Source organism: Berghia stephanieae, chromosome 1 (assembly GCF_034508935.2).
Source record: "Berghia stephanieae isolate SIO BIC M18660-M18661 chromosome 1, UCSD_Bste_1.3, whole genome shotgun sequence".
Lineage (NCBI taxonomy): Eukaryota > Metazoa > Mollusca > Gastropoda > Nudibranchia > Aeolidiidae > Berghia > Berghia stephanieae.
Genome location: NC_088360.1, coordinates 60,117,766 through 60,141,736, shown reverse-complemented (window position 1 = coordinate 60,141,736; position 23,971 = coordinate 60,117,766). Strand labels below are relative to the sequence as shown.

Sequence of the window (23,971 nt, the reverse complement as noted above, 5' to 3'; positions counted from 1 at the left end):
TCTCTTCCCCTCTCCCTCATCAAAGATGGTACAGACAGTAAGAACAATGTTCACTTCACAGATGATGTTTTTCTAGGAAGAGCTGTGAATAATGTTCTTAAATTAATTGATATTGATTATGATGGATATGTGACTTATGTTGAGTTTGTCATGTATAATAAGGAATTAAAAAACAACTAAATAAGTTATACAAGTAATCTGGGATTTACGATAGAATAAAAAGTCATATTTATTTTTTTTTTTTCTATTATAAGTATCATCGTCTTTCTCAAATTTTATTTTTTATTTTTGCTTTTTTAAAAACAAAAATCGTTTCATTTTCAGAAAGAATTAACAAAACAAAATGAAAACAAAAAACAATTGCTGTCCCCCTCATACACTTAAAATAAATAAATAAGCAGGCCCAAAAGAAGTAAGCAAGCTGAAATACACATTGTAAAAAAGTGTTTATTGACTTATTTTTGCCTCGATTTGTCACATTTGTAGAATATTGAACGTTTTTACTTCTATGGTTTTATAATCTGCCCCCCCCCCCCCCACACACACACACACACTCTTTCTGTTGCACATCGTCATTTTTTTACATTACAGAGTTCTGTATTTTTAAAATTTATTTTAATTTTTTATTTTTTATTGATTGGTTTAGGACGTAAGCAATTAATATATGTGTGGTTGATGCAATACTAATTCTTTTTTTAAAGATTCAGTGGGACCACTCTAATTAGGGAGGATATTTATCTTTTTCCCCACGAGTTTTGAGGTACCTGTGTTTTCAGTAATATTAAGACTATTTCCATAAAGACCCTTTCTCCAAAGTCATTGTCATCGAGGTGTTCTCTCTCTCTCTCTCTCTCTCTCTCTCTCTCTCTCTCTCTCTCTCTCTCTCTCTTTCTCTCTCTCCCTCCCTCACTCTCTCTCTCTCTCTCTCTCTCTCTCTCTCTCTCTCTCTCTCTCTCTCTCTCTCTCTCTCTCTCACTCTCAATCTTTCACCAAACTGGAGAGACCTCTTGGAGCTGTTGAAAGTGACTTTTTCTTGTTTGTTGGGAACTATTTAAGATTTGGAAACTTTGAAGTGTATTTCCAGGCCTTTTTATTTTCCAGTATTATACCAGCTCTTTTTTTCGTTTGGCATCATGATTTAAAAGTAATAGTCTTAATGATGTAGTTTTTGTCACAGGATTCCTCAAGTTAACAATGAAACCAAATAGCCTGCATTAGTCATTGTGATGTCATAGTTGAGCCCAATTAATTTATCTAAAGATTTAATAGTGACAAAAGCATTCAAATTCAAAGCAATGACAATGTGATATAAATAGTAGTCAACACTTCTCAAAAAACAATACACAATGAAATGTTTCAGGGTTAACATTGGTACTGCCCCCTTACAGTGTGAGCTTGTTTCAAATTGGTCTAGGCGAGAGGTAGTGCTGCAAGCATAGATGTGGGTTGATGCTTCGTCCCATTCCCTTTAATTTTGATACACGTTTCAAACCTTGGGAGAGGAAAGGTGATGTTGTGAGGATTGATGCAGCTTGTATATAGTTGTTGACTGCAATATCATTATCTATGATACATGTATTAAGTGATCTTACTATGTTCTGGTGTGTTAATTTATGTGGCGATTACTCGTGATCTGGTGTTCATATGAAATTTGCTTAATCTATGTGGCAATTACTTTTGATTCGGTGTAGTTGCTTTGTTCGCATTGCTCATGTGAAGTTTTCTCATGAATTGAAGAAGTTTGCAGTGAAATATTTAAGATTGATAAGAGGCTTTGACAATTTTTGTTTCAATTAGTTTGGGCCATGGCCCAATAAGGTTGGTAAATCACGTAGAGGAAGTTGTGTTCCCTGAGGTTTTGTTCCAATATATTTAATTTCCTAATAAGAGATTCTCTGATTTCAAGGTCCTACTGTATCCTCCTAAAATCTCATCTTTTTTCCATTACAATACTGGCCTAATGCATGTTACAAGCACATCGATACCAATAAATCCATTTTGACCCTTCATCATAGCAACTAAATGACCCAATACTGCTGTCAATACTCAGCACATGAATGCTAATACTTACTTATTATAATATTTCAATCTCTAATCTATTTTACAGCCCCGTGTAAGAAAAATATGACAAAAAAGGATGTTGTTGGCTTACATTAAATGGCAGATTTGCCTCACCAAGAGTCAACGGCAACACATAAATTATAAAAATACCATGACCATTTCAGATCTAACAATCAGATGATTGCTATACAAGAGTTTATTTCAAGAGTTTATTTTTAGGCCATTTGCCACTCACCATAACATCTCTCTGAACAAATTATTCCAACAATTATAATAATAAGGGAATAACATTCTTTGGTAATCATCTATAGCTAAAAATCAATAATAATAATAATAATAATAATATAAATAATAATAATAATAATAATAATAATAATAAATAATAATAATAATAATAATAATAAAAAATCATCATCATCGTCATCATCGTCATCAAAATTTTAAATATTAATAATAATAATAATATAAAATAATAATAATAATAATATAATAATAATAATAATAATATAATAATAATAATAATAATAATAATGATAATAATAATGATAATAATTATAACAATAACGTATCTCAATAATATACTACCATTTATTGCTTCCAACGAAAACAACCAAATCATAACGAAATAATAGATTGTCACTCATTGACAACTGCTTTGAAAATTTCAGCTATGGTGAGAAGTTTTCACTACAACGTTCATATCAACGACGTTCGACTCAACTAGTTTCCTTATTACACCACCCACTGATACTAGATACCCACATACTCACTAGAACAGTCATATGCACACAAGCAAAACACACATACACACACAAACACACATGCAATGATACAATAATCTATCACAATATGAATGTGCAAAATTTGGGAGCAAAGGAATTGGGCATTAGTGATAGATAATATGAAAAGCTGTGATTGTTCGATGTCCGACAAAGCAGAACGAAAACTAGAAGAGAAAAATTATAATAAAAATTCAGCCTCGCTTACAAATGACTATTTTTTATTGGATGGTTTTCTAGTCTTTTTCTTTTTACATTGTCCGGTTCTAGACTGTATAAATCACACCTTTTCAGATCCACAATAATTACTTTAATCACTTTTAATTTCTATTGTGACCTTGACACAAGGTTTGACTGATCTGTTTTCTTTATTTTCAGGAATTTTAAAAACTATGCACGTATCTTCTTATTTAAATTTGTATCAACTTATTACATATAATAATAAAAGACCTAAAGTCACCTAAATTTACAATGAAATAAATAAATTAACAGGCGACCTCATCGACTAAAAAATGCTTTCACATTATAATATTTATATTTTATTTCAGGGATAATGAAACATTTTATTTTCTCTCTTTAAAGGATTGCAATTTTTTGTTTTTATTTTTTTGTTATGGCTTGTCAAGATGTTGAATTGGTAATTGGTTGGAGAGTACTCTATTGTCATGTATTTGTAGTCATATTTTAACTTGGTTAAATTTTGTCCAGTTTTACAGCTTTATTAAAAATTTAATTTTATTTGGCGAATTTCTTCCACAGCAAAGTTTACTCTCAGCAACACTTACACCCTATAACTACTGTGCATGAAAGTGGATACGGGTGCTTACACACATCTTTTTTGTCTTGTATTTTTTATTTTTAAAAATGACTGACTTGCTTTCAATTTTATTTCCTTACTTTTTCTTTCGTTTATTTATTTGGTTACTTGTACACTATATTTTCTGCACATATTTTTTGGCAGGGATCATCTTGATAATTGTAGCTTAAAGGATTAAAAAAGAAAAAAAAGAAAAGGGATAAACTAGTTGGATCACCTGGAATATTTACCATATTTCTCTCTGTTTACAATTATTTTAAAGCAGTTTGTTGATGGTGGTCGCTTACAGTGTAAAAATTTTGTGTTTATTGATTTGGCACTTTATAATTTTTGCATGAAACTTTTAACAGGACTATTTTCTTATATTCCATTTTTACTATTATTGATTTTTTAAAAACAAAACTCTATAAAGTATAATAAAGTAATGCAGAATTTTAGTTATTATTACATCAGATTTATTTTTGACATAATTGATGTCCTTTTCTGAAGTATAAATATAAATAGAGCCAGTTTTGGCAATAGAGGAATGGGTTTTTGTTTGTTTTTTGTTTAGTTTGTTGTTGTTTTTTCAATAAAAAAGAAAACATGTAGTATTGCTGTCAGGGAAGTTTCAGATAAGAGTATGAAAGTTAGATACTTTGACTTAGACAACAATGGGATAATAGGTATGTTTGATCTGCATTTGTGGGTGTCGAGTTAGTGAAGCAACAGGAGATTAAGCATGTATGCATGTGATAACTCGAAAGTTATTTTATTTTAATGTTTTGAAGTTAGTTTAGAAAATTTAATTTCTACTTTTCTTTCTTTTTCTAAAATACAAAGGGATATATTTGATATGGATTTAAAGAAAATAAAATACTGATAAACCCAGTCTGATATCTATAATTTTTAAATATATGTGTGTGTGTGTGTGTGTGTGTGTGTGTGTGTCTGTGTGTGTGTGTGATTAAGCGCATGTGTTTCATCGTTTGTTTTTATTTTGAAATAGAAAAATATGATTATGTCTGGAATTCCCATTGGTTGATTCCTATCACTAAAAGGATCCAACCATAACTTTTGTGACTGCATGATGATGCAACGAGAACATGTGGTCCAATAAGCTGTGACCATGATATACATTTAAATCTTTGGGAGCCGAATCATATCTTTCCAGTTTTTCAGCCAAGCTGTGTAAGCCTGTATTTTTTTTTCTTTCTAGATTTTCTCCTAAATTCAAAATTTCCAATCAATCCGCTGCGCTGTGGTTATGATTTGTCATCACTTCAAGCATAAGTTTTTCATGATGACAACGGCAATGCTTCCAGAAATGTCAATAATCAGCTTAACAGTGACATAGCAGTAAATGAACAGAAAGCATAACAATCAAACTTTTCTACACAACTTTATGATAGCATTTCAGTACTTATTTCCTACATCCTTGTCGAACGTATTGCTCAAAGTGCCTCTCTTTCTTGGGTAAGCTCTAATGTTGCGAGGTTTTACTGATGTTTTTACCGGGTAGGGTTCCTGACCTCCTATAGTGGGCAGGGAGGTACTTACTATGTTTTCTGTTTTCCAACTTGCTTTCTATCTTTTTCTTGGGATGAGATTACTTGGTTTTATCCTGGCCCTAGCTGGGAGGGAAACAGTCAAATGAATGTTGGTTTTGGGAGATTTTTTTTTCTTGTGAATCATCTCTCTGTTATGCACTGTATTATTTTTGTTTACATGTTATACATAATTTGTAAACATTTGAGTGTATTCCTCTTAGTGGGGACCTGTGCTTGAGCCTGGATGAGACTTTTAGGTGATCTCAAACTAAGTACTTTGATAGTGTGCTTTTGGAATCTACATCTGTTTCCTATTTGAACCAATTCCCCTTTGTCTTACCTTTTCTTGGGTGATTTAATTGTCACTCTAGAACTTTTTACTATCCCATTTTTTTCCTCTTTACTGGCGCAGATATGACCTTAATGTGTTGCAAGCGCCGTAAAACCCTTAAAAACAAAACTGATGTTTTTAATCTTTGCCTCTGTCCATCAAAGTGCCATGTGGTCTGGTAATCAATTCATTGTGTTCATTCTAAAACACCTTAAGCCATCTTCATCGCTCTATAGCATTCATCTGCAGTTTTGCTCAGTCTTTTGTGACTATTTATTTTTTTGTTTTTGAAATAGCAATAATGGTTTTTATCCCCTGCAACATCAGTGAACTTTAGATACTTAGAAGTCAGTGAAACTGATGGGACTGGGATCAGTTATTTCACAATCTTATGTAAGTCACTTCTAGTATTGTCAATTGATTAGTAAAAATTAAACTACAGTTCTCTATATTTCCCTTGACACTTCAGAGGTCCTGGTGAATTCCAACGTTAATCAATTAGTAAGGATATAATTACAGTTCTCTATATTTCCCGTGTCACATCAATGGTCTTAATGAATTTGAAGCCTTTGACCCTAAGTTCCACTTTGTGTTGGAAATAATTAGGTCAAAAGGTTTGAGATAGCGATCAGGCACCTTGATGGTATAATATTTGGTTTTCTCTATCCACTCAGCAGTGATTGGGTAGCTAATTATGCAAGGTCAAGTGGAAAACATTTTGTGACTTCTATTCTATCCAAAGGGTAGCAAGCAGTTTATCAATGCAGATACCAGGATAAATTCCAACTTCATGGGCCTTATGGCTCTGAAGGACTACATATTGAAACATCTGGTCTCGGCAGTTGTTAAAGCTCTGAATCTGAACGGACTTCATCACAACGTTATGAATTAACTCATATCGATGTTTGATTAGACCTAGCCAAATTTATGGTGTGTAGGTTGGGGACAGAAGGGTGTGTGTGTGGGGGGGGGGTAGTGGCTGCTGGTGTATTTTATCTTATTTTCAACTGTAATGAATTATTTTCATAGTATGTTTATGAAAACACTATTTGCATGGCTTGTCGACTTGGAGAGGAATAAGGTAAAGAAATTAATTTTGTGTTTGTGTGTGTGCGTATATATATATATATATATATATATAATATATATATATATATATATATATATATATATATATATATATATATATATATATATATACACATATATCAGACTATTTCCATGTCATAGATTTTTAGAAAAGCGTGGAGTGGTCACTGAAATGATTATAAAAAGAGAAGTGCCAGAGGAAAACAGAGAATATAAATATGGTGTCAGTGTCAGGGAGCAGAGAGAGGTCAGCGAGCAAATTCACTAGCACTGAGCCATCCCAGCACCAAAAAAAATGGTTTTTAAACTTAGTAACTATTGTGTGGCCTTTCTTCATCAGAATGAGTCGAGCTCACCAAACATGGGAAATTTCAATGAGTAGTTAAACTATGGGGTCCTCTGTATATGAGACGAGGCAGAAATGGAAACACACATAGGAACTCACATGGGTTAAATTGGATCAAATATAAATTCAGAAAAAAGTTACTGTTTTCAATAAGTGTAGTATATATGGACATATTTGAGTCATTTTTACTCTACCCTTGCACCTTTCATGATACCATTACTGGTGCTGTTATTTTCTTTATCATCATCATCATCATCGTTGTCGTCGTAGTCATCATCATCATCATCATCATCATCATCATCATCACTATTGTCATCTTCTTTATCTTTGTTGTTGTTATTGTTGTTATTCAGATTGTTGCAGCAGGTCACAAAGAAAAAAGTAATCAAGAGGAGTGATTATATTTTCATGCATTAGTGTCTTACTTTCATTTAAATGATACAAATGTCTTTTACCTTTTAAGCCCAAATTCTTTCACGTTTCTCTCTCAGGGAATTCGGCATGGTAATGCTTGCAGATTGATTAGCCTTAAAAATCCAAACATTACCACTTATCTAATTTAATTGAACTGAGCTAGGATTGGCCATCCAATACTTTTGCTGCCCATGTTTAAAGTTGTATTGAAGAAAAAGCATCTTTCAATTGTATCATTTTTGAATTGACATTTTCAAAATTCGATTGTTGGAATGTTTCTTGTGCATTATATTCATGTTTTAACTTCAATTAAAAACATCATTAACCTGCATCTCCTATTATTAACCTTCCTTTCCTCCATCCCTCTGCATGTGTCTTCACAAAAACCAGATGAAGCAGATATTGCTAAGAAGGAACCACCTAAAGTGTTTGGAGACGAAGAAATTTCCAACATTGTCGACTCTGTCATTGAGGAAAATGATAGCAATAAAGATGGATATATTGAGTACTTCGAATTCAAGACAAAGCAAGCGGAAATGAAGAAGTCCAGTAATGCCCAGCCACCAGCAACAGAACAAAAGCCGGGGCAATAGTGATAAATAAAGAAATTTTGTCAACATCATTTCATTCCCTTTTTAATACTTCAACAATAGTTATAAAGATATTCTTGACTTACAAAGGTCTGCCATGAATTTTCTCATTGTGTTTATACCATGATGTTATTATTTGCAATTATATAATGATAACATTTATTTGCTTTATTCAGAAAAGCGATGAACAAATTCCAGATTCATCAATCAGTACTTTTTGCTTTGCCACCAATGACTATAATTAGTTTTATTTAGCAATGATATTATACTGAAATGCATTAAATATATGATTATTCTTGAGGCACTGTGATCTTTGTAATGTTCCCTAATATTACATTGTCCACGTTTATAACAAAGCATGTTCAAATTTAAGTAACTGACAGTTTGCAATTGCAAGTACTATTTGAAATTGCCATTGTCAAAATGCACTTGAATAGTCCAAGAAAAAGAGGAAAGGGAAGTTAAAGTAAAGAATTGCTCTGCCTCTCGCGATTTATTCGCTTACTCTTAACTTACTTCATGCTCCATATAATTAACTATCTTCATATGTTATGTTTAATGTATAATAATAATAATGTAATGCTATGAAAGGATTAAGGAAAGAAACAAAGGCCAAGTAGCTGTGTCGTCAAAAAACAAAAACATGAGAATTGTCCAGCTTACAGTTTCAACAAAAGCAATGCAATTTTGACAGGTTACATGCATAAATTCAGCTACCCTTCTTTTTGAGGAATCACCGTAAGACTTGAAGCTCTCGAACATTAAGCTGTTGAATTAATGTCAAGTCTCAATTTTATTTATGAATTATGATTTTAGCTGAGGTTTTTTTTTTTTGTTTTGTTTTGTTAAACATAATGCTCTGTAATTTGTATTACTTAAAAAAAAAAACAACAAATAACTGAAAGAACCCCTAAGGAAATCTCAAATGATTCACAAGCATTATGCCATAATTTAAACCACACCCGGTCTTCTATTCTATATCATTAGGGGCTATTGCACGTTAGTTCAATGAAAAATGATTGTGGATCATATTATGTCATAAGAGATATTTATGGTCCATGACTTCTACTCTGCATTGTTTTATAATTCAATAAATTTGGAAAAAGACAAAATGTTTATGTGAATAAATTGGGTGGGGTTCCTGACTTCCCATAGTGGGAAGGGAGGCACTTACTGTGTCTTGTATCCCTTTATATCTGTTTTCCAACATGCTTTCTGTCTTTGTCTTGGAATGGGATCATTTGGTTTTATCCTGGCCCTGGCTGGATACTCTGGCTGGGAGGGAGACAGTCAAATGTATAGAGTTAGTTTTGGGAGATTATATTTTTTGTCTTGTAAATCATCTCTCTGTTATGAACTGTATTATTTTTTTCTTTTACATAAGTAATATGAAAACATTTGAGTGTATTCCTCTTAGTTTGGATGAGACATTTAGGTGATTTCAAACTAAGCACACTGATGGTGTGCTCTAGGAATCTACATCTGTTTCCTATTTGAACTAATTGCCCTCTGTCTTCCTTTTTCTTGGATAATTTAATTGTAATTCTAGAACTTTTTACTATCCCATTTTCTTCCTTTTTACCGGTGCTGATATGACGTAAATGTGTCACAAGCACCGTAAAACCCTTAAGGACAAAAACAAAACATATGTGAATAAATCTCTTGATTCTTTGATGCCATTCAATTTTTACATTCTTGAACTGCTTTGTTGAGAACCTTCCGCTTTTTCTTCTCTCTCTCTCTCTCTCTTTCTCTTTCTCAGCTTCCCCCCTCTCTATTCTCTCTCACATATCTGTTCTTTTTCTTTTCTTCTTTTACATTCCTTGCATAACTCCCTCCCCCCTACTTCTTTTTCACTCCGTGTTTCCTGTTTCTGCTTATCTTCCTTTAATCTTCCTTTAATGCCCACCTTCACTTATGAAGATTTTGACATGAACAATAACATAAAGGTGAAAGTTCAGCAGTGATCTAGAAGCTCTGTAAATAAATCTAAAGGGGTGCAGGTGTAACTTCCCGCGGTAAATTGTTCCAATCTGTGGTGAGTCTGGGGTAAAATGAGAATATCTTTGATGGATGTCAGGGGGATGAAACTGTCCATGTGGGAAATCCTGGATGTTCGTGTCGGTGTTTGGAGATCAGGATGTGAAATCGCCACCAGGTTGTTCTTTATCTTATACATGTTTTCTCATAGTTTCCCGTAATAAAACGAGCGGCTCGTCTTGGTCCCAAACAGTGCGTGCATATTCAATTTGTGGTCGGAACTAATGACCTGTAAGCTAATGATTTTAGGCTTGTTGATTTAGTCTTTAAATTTCTTAAGAGGAAACCCAAGGTTGTGATGTTGTTGATGTGCTCACTCCATTTTAAGTCTGATTTTATTGTTATTCATAAATATTTGGCTTATGTTATGTGCTCTAAGGTTGTTGTGTAGTTGTGTACCTTGTAATTGCATATGATTGGAGATTTCTTTCTTCAAGTTCATTTTCTTTGTATTATGTTCAATGTGTCTGATCTAGTCATATATTATACCCAATTCACCTGAAGGTACACTTCACGAAATTGTTATTAATATCATTCACTCATTTTATAACACCGAAAAAGATAGATAGAACTGCCTAATAGTCGTATGAAGTTGACCCAATAAATCCATGTTAAACTCCAAGACTTATAGGAGTCACATAATTAATCTTATACCTTGAAGCGGAAATCCAAGAGATGATAAAAAGTAAGAGAAAAGAAATAATTGTATTTACAAAGTTTTAAAATGGAGTCACTGTTGATCTGTCAATGTAATTGTAGTATATATACATTTCAAGCATTACTGATCAAATACTTTTAAATTACTTAAAGGACATCTGACTATACTTATGCAATAAGGATTATCAGTATGTAAATAAAAAATAGTTCTAGACTTTTGACAATCAATGTTATTTGATGGCGTTGGCGCTTCCTGGTTTGAACGATCCTATTGGCAAATACTATGGCAGGTCATCTGATGCTGATTATTTATTTTCTTATCAAGTTGTGTTGTGTTTTCTTAATCTCACATGAGAGAAATTTATATTTTGTTTTCTTAATCTCACAGACGAGAAGAGTTACTTTTGAAAATACCAAGTGTATTAATGAGATTTTATTCCAGAAATCCGTGTTTGTTTCAGTGATACATCTTTTCATATATGTTGATGATCATAATATTTATTTTGTTGCCATTTATTGTGATGAATTGTTTGTTTATATCTTATGCTTTTTTTTTTTACATTTAAGAATCAAGTGTTTGTGTGTTAAACTTAAATCTTTTGCTTTGTTAGATCTGATAAATAATTTCACCTGCTACAGCTCCCATGATTTTACTGTATTAGTATAAGAAAAAAAATGACTGAAATGACTTTTTTACATGAAAAAAAGTTTACAAAAAACATTAGTGTCTCAAAAATCTTATTTTCTGATAATTCATATATCGTACCGACTATAACATAATCTATTTTCTTTTTTTTTTCTTTTTTGGATGTCATTTTCATAGTACTGAATGTCTTTGTGCTATCATATCGCAACTCCCTAAAACCATTTCACTAATACGTAGCTTTTTGGGGTTTTATTTTTATTTTTTTTTGGCCTGCTGTTTTTACGTGAACATGAATATAGATTATAGAAAGAGATTGATCGCAACATTGGTTATGAAAATTATAGTATAATTTGAACATTTATTACTGAATGCATTTATTGCTGACATGAGGTTAGTTGTTCTTTTCTATGCATTTTTACCTCAAATTTAGTCATGCATCAGTAATCCAAACAACTCAATATATCTGAATAGTCTAGCTATTTCTGATGATGACACAGTGGAACGCCATCTTTCTTGATTAGAGGCCATTTTTGTCATCTGTTCCCAGGTCTATCCACTAGCTTTCATTTCTCTTTTGATCTCCTCTTCCAGCTCCCCAGTGGGCGGCCCCTTCTTCTCATTCCCTGGGGAGGGGGGGGGGGGGTCACCTGAGGGCTATCCTGGGAATGGCACTCGAATCCATTCTAAGGACATGTCCAGTCCATTTCCACCTTCTCCTCTTTACAGCTTCAGATACTGGTTCAATTTGCATTTAGCCAGTTCTTTGTTTGAAATTACTTTTGGCCAAAATATCCTCAGGATCCTTCTTAGGCATTTATTTTGTGATACATTTAGTTTGTTGGAGATGGTGCCTGTCAGTTTCCATGGTTCGGACCCATAGAGGAGAATCGATAGAACGTTTGTTTTGAAGAGATGTAACTTTTGTGGTGATTCTCCTTGATTTTCAAATATTTCTGAGCATTCCAAAGGCTCTTTTTGCTTTCATAAGTCTATCTTTGATTTCATCTTCGGAATTCCCATTTTGACTAATCCTGCTGCCTAGAAAGGTGATATGATTCACATCCTCAATGCCTTGGTTATGTTCTGAATTTTGTTTGATTTAGAATGCGTCGTCATCATTTTGGTCTTTTCAAGATTCTGATTACTGGTCAGATGTGCTACAATTACACCACAGAGGTTACCTGATAGTTGAAACAATTTTAATGCCTATAAGGAAAACAACATCATACTTCTCTTCCCTTGTTTCTTCCCTTGTTCTTGGATGGCGTGATAATGAGATATTTGTTTCAACAGCCCTTTCCCCCGTCCTTATTTAAAAATTCAATTATTTACTACGGGAGGATTTATAGTAGCAAAATTTAATTTACCATGATGCCATCCTTTTTGCAGATTTAAAACACAATATAACTTATATGATTCATGAAATTTTTATGATCACTCAGGCCGAAGAAAATTTAGGGGGTTATCGTGACACAATAGTATATCATTTCTGTTTTATTATTTAATTTCGACATTTTTACCCTATTTTGTGTGCTTGTGTGTGTGTGGGGGGGGGGGGGGGGGGGGTCTGTTGCTTTGTAAATCATCTCTATGAAGAAGGATAATACATGCAGAAAATTATTATTGTCCTCATCTCAGTTCATCTCCTTGGTCCACTAAAAGGAATCGCATCAGGAGCACGAGTTTGATTTTCTGTAGACATTGAAGAAACATCAATTTTAATTTTAATGTGATGCAAGTTGACTTATTACATCCGATTCCCTTACCGAATGTTATGTGTGTCGAGTCCAGGCACTAGGCTGTTACTGTTACATTTGTATAACTGATCTAAAAAGTTGTCGAAACTTGACCTAGTTGCGAGTGAAAGTATTTTTTTTTTTTCTTTTATAGACTCAGTATTTGTGGTCATTGCTTAATTTGCCCGTAACTGTGTAAGGACTTCTCAATTTCTGTGTTTGTGTGTGTATGTGTGAGTGTGTGTCTGTATGTGTGTGTGTGTGTGTGTGTGTATGTGTGTGTGTGTGTGGAGAGAGAGAGAGTTGGACTTTTTTTAAAAACATGTTTTTATCCTCATATAATCATATAATGACAATGACTTGTTGCATGAATAATATATATTATTTTTCACACAGAGAAAATTCGATTGTAATCAAATAAAAATATGAGATACATTCCTGTTAAACAGTCTTTTGATTATTTAATGAAGGTCAACATGATTGGTTAACCACTATGATCATTATATAATACAAAAGTAAGACTTTTACTTCACCTGTCTCATTGTTCCATTTATAAATGTTTTATCCTTCCACATTGCTCTGTGACCTTGTCCTTGAACGAGGCCTTATGCCTTAGCTATAGATAGAACGAAGTTGACATCACTCAGGTCTTTGTTATTGTTTTTTGCCATCCATGTTTATGAGTAATTTTTATTAAACTGTATTAACCAGACTATAAACGTTCAAGGTTACACATAATTTTGTGTGTTGGTCCGTTTATTTCCGGATTACAATGTTGTGAGTTTCTTAGCCAAGCCCACAACATCTATAGCTGACTCTTTTACTGCGGGGAAAAATGATCAGTTATGTGTTTCATATTAAAAGAGGGTGTGTTTTCTCCTTGTAAATCACATCCTTGTTGGTTTGATATCCGAGATGCATTCATTAAGTATCCGGACCATTCTCTTTACACAAAAGTTAGTCACTAAATGTCTCTTCTTCATCGACGTCTTCAAAGTAGTTCCACTGTGAGTTGAGACATCGATTCCTGAAAAATATAACATGTAATAAATATGAATGTCACCATGCAACGTGCTCTCTGAAAGTTAACAGCTCTTTCAAAACAGTGCCGTTTTAAGTTTTGCAAATTGGTGTTAAGTCAGGAGAGTATGGAGGATAATCAAAGGTTTTCTCATGTTATTTGAAACCAGAAATTGCTGAACTGTTAATGCTGAATGAGTTGAGGGTTTTGTCGTGGTATACAAAACCATCTTCCTGATTCCCAAAGCTGTGGTTGCTTTCTCCTTACATCTTCTCTCAACCCAAAACGTTGGTGTTAACTTACTCAACCCTAATACCGACTATATCCGTAGTTTACCCGTGTTACTTTTACATCATGCCTATTTATTACATTTTTTTTGAGACAAATTATAGGCGTAGTATCAAAGCGAATGTGTTTTAGTTTTAGTTTTTTGCATGTTGATGGTCGTTGAATAAAACTATCTTTATATGCACATACTCATTTTTAATACATTTTTTTTTTTCAATTTTGAAAAGTAGCAAAAATCTCTAGGATTGAGTGAGTTAAAGTGTTGTTAAGGTACGAATTCTCAATGAAGGATTCCCCTGTCAAAGAAAACAATTAGCATGGATTTCATTGTTGCTCTTTCATCATCATCAACATCTAGTCAGCCGATCCTGCGTAGGACGATGCTTCCCGAACTTTCTTGCGAAACAGATTACGGTTTTCCGCCAGTCTACTTGCTTGAGTTGTTGTCATTCCCAGCCATTCACATATATCTTGTTCCCAGCTTCTTGTTGGTCTACCTCTTCCTCTCTTGCCGTCTACCCTTGTCTGCAGAATGTGCTTTTCTAATGATTTGTGGCGAGTCGTATGGCCAAAATAGTTCAGTTTCAATTTCTTTACAGTTTGAAGAAGAATTGGTGATTTTATTCCGATCCTTCTCAGAACTTCTTTGTTTGTTTGTTTTTCAGTCCATGATATTCTGAGTATTTTTCTGTAGCATGCCATTTCAAAAGCTGTGATCTTTGTGCTCTCTGCTTTGCTGATAGTCCACGCTTCGCATCAATATGTTGCAGTTGGGAAAACAACACTTTTGAGGATTTTGATTTTTGTTTGAATGCACTGCCCTTTCCAGATATTATTCATCTTTTCTAGCTTTGATCTTGCCATTGCTAGTCTCCTCCTGATCTCTCGGGCCGATTTCCCGTTGTACTCAATCCTGGCTACAAGATATTCAAAATTCTATACTCTTTCTATTTCTGCTCCATTGATCTTTATGATGGCATCTGTTTTGCACTTGTCAGTATTCATGATTTTGGTCTTCTTTATATTCAGCTTAAGGCCTTTGGTCTCGCTGTGTTCCTTTACAGATGTTATTAGATTCTCTAGTCCCCCGGTGTTGTGGACAATAGTGCAGTGTCGCCTGCGTACCTCAGATCTTTTATGGGTAGACCTTGCATTTTAGGTTCGTTGTAATTACTTCTCCTGACATCGTTTTCCACATCTCGCATTATACCTTCAGTGTAAATGCTGAACAAATGGGGTGATAGAATACATCCCTGTCTTTCTCCTTTTGTAACATTGAACCATTCTGTTGTTCCGCTTTCTAGTTGTACCGCTGATTGTTGGTTCTCATAGAGGGATCTTATCAGGTTTCTAATTCTAGGATCAAAGTTCATCTCCAGGAGAGTTTCCCATAGTTTCTCATGATTAACACAATCAAAAGCTTTCGAATAGTCTATAAAACAAGTGTGGAGGCCAGAATTTATTTCTCGATGCTTCTGAATAATTTGACGCAAATTGAATATGTGGTCTCTTGTCCCTCTGTTTTTTCTAAAACCTGCCTGGGTGTTTACTGACTTCTTCTTCCAGTTTACGTTCAATCCTTTCATGATAATTTTTAGAAGGATTTTGCTTGCATGACATGAGTGATATTGTTCGGTAGTTGGAGCATAGTTGTAAGTCTCCTTTCTTAGGCAATGGTATAAAAATTGCTCTCCTCTAATCTGAGGGCCAAATTTCTTTCTCCCAAATTTTCGTACAAAGTCTTAGATATACTTCAACTCCTTCATCTTCGCTTGCTTTTATCATCTCAGCTTGAATGTTGTCACAACCTGGACTTTTCCCATCTTTAAGTGATTTAATTGCCCATTCTATTTCAGATTTTAGGGGTGGTAAGCTAGATTCTTCGTTTTCATTTTGCCTGTTGTTTTGCAAAGGTTGGGTTTTGTTTATTCTTCTGTGTACATATCCTCACAATATCTTTTCCACCTATTTGCTATGTCTTCTGCTTCTGTGAGGGGTTTACCTTTACATGACGGAAATTCTTTGGAAACGACAATCCTGGTGTCTTTCCTGGTTCCTGACCTCCCATAGTGGGCAGGGGGGGGGGGGGGGGGTTTACATACTGTGTCTTCTATCCCCTTATATCTGTTTTCCAACATGCTTTCTGTCTTTGTCTTGGAATGAGATTACTTGGTTTTGTCCTGGCCCTGGCCGGAGTCCTAGCTGGGAGGGAAACAGTCAAATGCATAGTTATTGTCTTGGGAGATGATATTTTTTTCCTTGTTAATCATCTCTCTGTTATGTACTATTATATTTGCTATTTTGAATTTATAATGTAAGCATTTGAGTGTATTCCTCTTTGTTGGATTTTGTGCTTGTGTCCGGATGAGACTTATAGGTGATCTCAAACTAAGTAATTGGTGGTATGCTCTTGGAATCTACATCTGATCCCTATTTGTTCCCAGTTCCCCTATGTCTTACTTTCTCTTGGGTGCTTTAATTATAATTCTAGAAATTTTTACTATCCCATTTTCATCCTTTTTACTGGCGCTGATATAACCTAAATGTGTTGCAAGCGCCGTAAAACCCTTAAAAACAAAAACAATGCTGAATGAGTTGAGGGTTTTGTCGTGGTATACAAAACCATCTTCCTGATGCCCAAAGCTGTGGTTGCTTTCTCCTTACATCTCTCAACCCAAAACGTTGGTGTTAAAGTGTTGTTAAGGTACGAATTCTCAATAAAGGATTCCCCTGTCAAAGAAAACAATTAGCATGGATTTCATTGTTGCTCTTTACATGACGGAAATTCTTTGGAAACAACAATCCTGATGTCTTTCATTGTGATGACAGCAATTTTGTCACTGGGTTGTAGCAGTAAATCCAAGTATCTTCCTTTGGTTATTATCAAGTTAACGATTACGTTCACAACCTTCTACAATCGACAATCGACGTGGAAGAAAACAAAGATCTGTCCTCATAGTCTTCGGATAGAGCTCCATTTCTTTCTCGTCGTTTGTCAATCATTTTAGGTTGGGAACGTAATTGTTAACTTCCAAATGTCTCTAGAAATGAGTCGGCATTCTCACTGACATTCAAATGTTTATTGCAAATGTTTGTTTCTGCTTTTGACTTTTTTGTTAGTCTCAATCTCAGAATAGCAGATATGAGAGAATTGCAAAGGATGCTTGACCATTAGAGAGTTGCAGAGTGCGTTCCAATTTATTTGATGTACTACCATCAACATTTTCCATCCGTTTTTTAATCGGAAAGTAGGTGAAACAAAGAAAATTTATCGACTATTAAGATGATATCAATGTTTTTATGTCCGAAAACATAAATTTAGGTGAAAAACAGGTTTGAAAGCAGGCTATCTAAGAGTCGACTTTAGGGCCAGTGTCAAAATTCGGCCCCAACCTTATACGGTAATTATTTTTTTCTGGATGTGTCAACTCTATTGCACTTGGGGCTTTTCATATTTGATGCCCAATCGCATTTGGCTATCTGTCCCTTTCCTTTGAGACTTTTTGTATTTCCCAGGACCTAGCTAGGATTATTCACTTTGAATGAGGAGTGTGTTTATTTTGATATTTATTATATGTATTTATTTAGCCTTGTGGTGGAGTAATTGTGTTAGTATGTCTGTGTGAGATTTCGAGTGCTCTTATTCTCATGTGCACGGCTGATAAGGTTGGTTTTTTTTTACCTTTCATGGACAGAGATGCTGTTCTTCTATCCCATTATTTCTGGTCTCTTTTCCATGTGGTGTTCTGTGTTTGTCCTAAACATAAGCCATGGCTTGGGGCAAGCAGTAAGATAGATGCATGCTTTCATTTTGGAGAGGATTTTTTTTTACCATCAAAGTATGCATCGTTGTTAAATGTATCTGATTTCTTTTCCCTTTTAAGTACTTATTTTGTAGGGCTTCAAATATTTGTTCTCCCTTCCATGACTGTTATGTTGTCTTAAACTAGACTCTGTTCAAATCCTCTTTGTCTTACTTCTTAGATGTTTATAGGTGCAGTTAAACTCTTTCTTTAAAATCTTGACAATCATATCATCTTTGTACAGGTCGATATGCGTGTGAGAATTCCATTTCGGGCAGGGGAATGTTGGTTGCCTCTGGATCGGTGGATTCTTCATTGGTCCGCAGTCTTTCTGTCTCTACTATCCCTTCCCCCTCCCTTATATTATTAGTCATTTGTGATTATTACGTATATGTCTATACTGGAAGGCTAATCGTGTGGTTTATCATGGACTCATCTCAGTGCCTTTGCTTAGAGGGGAACAGATATGCATCCTTCATGAGAGATATTTTTAACTGCTTCAAAATTATACATCTATTAAATTTTAGTTATTTCAATTTCGGGGGCGAGTTGGCCAAGTTGTTAAGGTATTGCACTGTGACCCGAAGGTCCTGGGTTCGAGTCCTGTCTCAGGTTCTTTCGTTTCCTTGTGCAAGATTATTAACCCCCAATTTGCTTACTTTGGACATCATGAGTGATCCTGTTGACATCAGTCGTTTTTTTTTTTGATGGATTATCTATATTCCTTCCTGAAATGCTTTGGTGACGGCATCAGAGCGGGCGGATTGGCTTTTTGAAAAAGAATTATGCAGGTATTTCAATGTCAAGATTGTTTTGTTTTTTTGGTTTTGCATTTTTTGTATTTTTGTTTTCTTAATTATAGCGTTCATTTTATAACCATTTGAGTTGTACCCACTGTGCTGAGAACCTATGGGGCTTTTAGTGGTTTCAAACTTGCTACTTGGATTTGCTATTGGATTTTGTTTTCTTAATATAGCGTTCATTTTATAACCATTTGAGTTGTACCCTCTGTGCTGAGAACCTATGGGGCTTTTAGTGGTTTCAAACTAGCTACTTGGATTTGCTATTGGATTTTGTTTTCTTAATATAGCGTTCATTTTATAACCATTTGAGTTGTACCCTCTGTGCTGAGAACCTATGGGGCTTTTAGTGGTTTCAAACTTGCTACTTGGATTTGCTATTGAATTTACCTCTAATGTGTTGAACTGACTTTACTGTTCTCTTCAGTGACCGGTAACTTTTTAAGTTTTTGACTTTCATATCATCATCCTTTTTTATGGTGCTTAAATGGGTTAAGATGTTTAGAAGTAGAAACTATGATTTAAAGTGCTGAGGATTCACTTCACTGAAGTCCAACCTACAAGGGTGATGTAAGCACAGTAAAAGCCCTAAACACACACAACTCTTTCTCTCTCTCTCTCTCTCTCTCTCTCTCTCTCTCTCTCTCTCTCACACACACACACACACACACACACACACACACACACACACACACACACACACCCAAGTGACATAAAAAAGTTGGAAATCTGATCTCCTCAGTCTTGCGTTTTCCTAGTCTCTTGTGATCCGTTGCAGTTACACTCATGACATCAATTAAGTTGGGTTTTTTTTTTTCACTCGAGACCAACTTGATCCCTGGAACAGATTCGTATAACATTTAAATCAAAGAAAAATGCCAAGACTTAACTTCAATTCTGAATATATCTTGTTTATGAAGAGAAGAAAAGCTTCTTTCAAAATATGAATGTGAAAATAACCCTACCCTGGCACAGGCTTAGAAAATTGGTTCTCTACTTTTTTTTTGCAGATATCACTTCAATGAAGTATAGTTGTAGTTTCCGTCATGTATTTGTGCTTTTCTTTTCCTAGGCAGGCTGTGATATTCCCTTAAGGTGTCGCAAGTAGGCCTACAATTCAATTACTGAAACTTTATTATTATTATTATTATTGTTGTTGTTGTTGTTGTTGTTGTTGTAATCATCATCATCACCATCATGGGAGAGGACGGAGCTTGGCACAGCGACATGTTCTTTGCTTCGTACTCTAGAAGCACTGAGTTCAATTTGGAACAGACCATGAAGAAAAATCTTTTTGGGAACCAATAAAGAGAATGTTTATCATTACCATTTTTTAATTAATCGCACGGTGCACTTTCCCTTCACTTCTTTCCTAAAGGCACAAAGAAATAATGCATGATTTAATGTCAGTCCTCACTTGGATCATTAACAGTTGTTTGACCTGAGTTAGTTGGATTTTCAAAAGGTTGGTGCATTATAGGTTAAGAATTTGATTTTTAACACTAACATTTTAAATGTTTGATTTTAAAAAAATCATTCAATCACAGAATAAGGAACTTTTCCCCCTTTTGTATTGTATTGCATCCCTTCATTATTTTCACCACTACTAATTTTAAACGGGAATGCTTCATAGCGTAGCCTATGTGTGTAACTGTTCAACAGTACGCCCACTGACAATGAAAAAAAACAAAAACAACTCATGACAACCTGCTTATTCCTATGATTATAAATGCTAAACTAGACTAAAACATAATATTTTAATGCAATATTTACATTTTGCTTCTTTTAATAGATATCAATTAGACAGTACAAAACCTTGCTATACCATCACTTATAGGACCTTAGCAGTGTTGACTGTACGGTATAATGAGTTCTGGGTGGGGTTCCTGACCTCCCATAGTGGGCAGGGAGGTACTTATTGTCTCTTCTATCCCCCTATATCTGTTTTCCATTGGCTTTCTGTCTTTGTCTTGGAATGAGATTACTTGGTTTTGTCCTGTCCCTGGTCGGATGTCCTGGCTGAGAGTGAGATGGAAACAGTCAAATGTATAGTTAGTTTTGGGAGATGATATTTTTTTCCTTGCAAATCATCTCTCTGTTATGAACTGTATTATATTTTGTTTACGTGTTATATATAATTTGTAAACATTTGAGTGTATTCCTCTTAGTGGGGGCCTGTGCTTGTGTCTGGATGAGACTTGTAGGTGATCTCAAACGAAGTACTTTGATGGTGTGCTCTTGGAATCTACATCTGTTTCCTATTTGAACCAATTCCCCTTTGTCTTTTCCAGTTTCTTCCTTTTTACTGACGCTGATATGACCTTAATGTGTTGCAAGCGCCGTAAAACCCCTAAAAACAAACAAAAAACAAAAACGGTATAATGAGTTGATAGTTTAACGAAGATAAAGTATGAATCTAAATGACATTAAATGTAGTCCACCAACAAATTGAGGCAGAGTTTAACCTAGTTTCAGTTGTGTTATAGGGTGCCAGTCTATTTTAAAGTACTTTCTGCCAGACCAGATATAGCAACCTAATCACTGCTAGGTGGATTGGGAGAGGTGGGGGTCAGGAAATATTGACTGTACCAGGGATCAATAAAATTCCTTTGCGTGTGAGGCGAGGGATTTACAACTGAGCTATCATGACCCATTGTGCTCGTCGTAAAATGGTATTAAATGAGGTTGGCAGTGTAGCAAGGTTTTACAGAATATCACATCATGTTGGATGGAAACATTCGTTGAGAAGAACAAACCATACAAATTTATTTTGTTTACTTACTTTACTCCATACAGAATCAGAACCAGCTTCATCCCCTCAAAAAGCATTTTCCTATGATGACTTTGAAATCGAAGTGGCAGTTGATGACGCATTGAAGGACGACTTAGATGATGATGGTTACGTTGAATATTATGAGTTTTCTTTATCCCAGAAAATGGCTCGTTCGGCTGACCCTCATTTAGCTAGATTTAAAGCAGATGGAAACTTGAAAGAGAGCGATGGAGAAAGAAAGCCCAACATTAAACCCCCATCTTGGAATGGTATAAGCTTTGAAGTTGAAGATGATTTAGTCAATGATTTAAACAAAGTTGTGGCCCATGGATCAAGACCCTCATCGGAGTTTGGAGATGATGTTGATGAAGATAGTGATGGCAATTTTCCAAATCCTGTTGAAAACCTTCATCGTCATCAACTATCAGAAGGTCAGTCACATACTTGGCAACAACAGCAGCAAGAAATTCTAAACATACCTCAGCAGGAACCACAAAGGAACAAAGAAATAAATAAGCAACAACGAGAAAACATTCCAGATGATTGGTCATAGACATTAATGTAATTGTAGTTTCAAAAAGAATAATAAATTCAGGCGATGTAGTCTAGTTATAGCTAGGAAATAGACTAATTCTTGAACAAATTTGAGCAAGTTAATTATTGCTCCACTATCGTAAGATATAATACAAATACAAAGATTTTTATTTAAACTTGTATGACAGTACGTGACATTTGCTGTGATGTGTTTTTTGTAATTAAAAAAATATATATCTAAACCATCAGGACAACATTATGCCCAAGAACAACATAGGTCTTGATGTTACAAAAAAAAAAAGATCCCTATTAGTGATTGATCATTCCATTTATAATAAATTATCTCATTCCTGATTTGAAATGTATTCGTCTCTGAAATAACTACTTATTATAACCAAGTGTGTCTTGTTTTAGTACGGTATGTCTTTTTATTTTGGGGACATATATAGAATATTTATTCATTCTCTTTTATTTCTATTTTTTAATAATAAAAAAAGCATCATGATTTAGTGTTCATCTATCATAACTCAATAGGAAATTGTGCCTCACCATAAAAAATATTGCATTCAAAAATGTCATTCACGACTTTGTTTTTTTTTATTGAACTTCTTTATTCTGCCTTAGTCCTAATTATTGGACATGTTCTTTAGGCCAAAACATTCTTTTGTACCTGGCATCCACTGCGTACATGTGATAAATTGACACCCCTTTCAAAAACATGTAGAGAAAAATGGAAAGTAACAGTCATTTAAATGCAATTTTGTTTGCTTTAGGGTTCCTATGGCACCCACTTGCAACAATTTTAGGTAATTTCAGCGCCAGTAAAAATGAGGATGAAGAAAAGCTTGAGAGATGAGCCGAGAGGAAGGGGAGGGGGGGGGGGGGGGTGAATAAATCGGGGCAAATCAGAGAACAGATTCAAGAGCAGTCCATCTGTGTGTCTAAACTGAGACCACATAAGGTCTCACCTTGAACTTAAGTAACACAGATCCCGCTATGGGGGGTACACTCAGATGGTTATATGGTTATAAAGTGCATATCAATTACTAACAAATAAATGAGATGATTTTCAGGAAGAAAATATCTCTCACAAAAGGATAAATCCAGCCATATCTCTGCCAGCAAAAGATTCCAGACAGGGCCCCGGTGAACTAAATGGTCTCATTCTAGAACATGGACACAAAGCAACATATTTTGTTGTTTTTAAGGGTTTTACAGCGCTTGAAACACCTTTAGGTCATATCGGCACCAGTGAACAGGAAGTAAATGGGATAGTAAAATTCTAAGGTCCGTTCCAATATCACAAATTCCTCCGAAGTTACGAAATGTGGTGCCGTGATTTTATGCATGCCGGCTTATATTTCAAGTGACATTACGAATTTTGAATACAGATAGTGATAGACCAAACAAGTTTTCTCACAATGCGGAATTCCTTCGATCTTTTCATCGTTTGCAATAAAATATGACTCAAACTTTAAAATGTTTACAGTAATGGTGTGTTGATTCTCTTTCTCGTGGAGGAAAATGTTCACAACAGAGTGGCAGTTAGTGGTGTATCTTAGCAAATAATTTTGGATTGTTTCAAATAGTGTAACAACAGATATACATAATTTAAGTAGTACTTAACGTTGAAAAAAAAATGCTCAGTGTTTATAATTTATCTCTTCTATGTGGATAACGGATATGTAATGATATATTGGACAACTCAAACAGCTCG

The 23,971-nt window shown here is 34.6% G+C and overlaps 1 protein-coding gene across 1 annotated transcript in view; it reads left to right on the top strand.

Annotated features, from left to right (window-relative positions):
* LOC144978621 (uncharacterized) overlaps positions 1-23,043 on the top strand; it is a 55,984-nt gene extending 32,941 nt beyond the window's left edge. The window contains exon 4 of the mRNA XM_078924916.1: positions 21,744-23,043. Coding sequence (XP_078781042.1) covers positions 21,744-22,273 — 530 coding nt within the window. The 3' untranslated portion in view covers positions 22,274-23,043. The remainder of the gene's footprint in view (positions 1-21,743) is intronic.
* Positions 23,044-23,971: the final 928 nt, after the last annotated feature.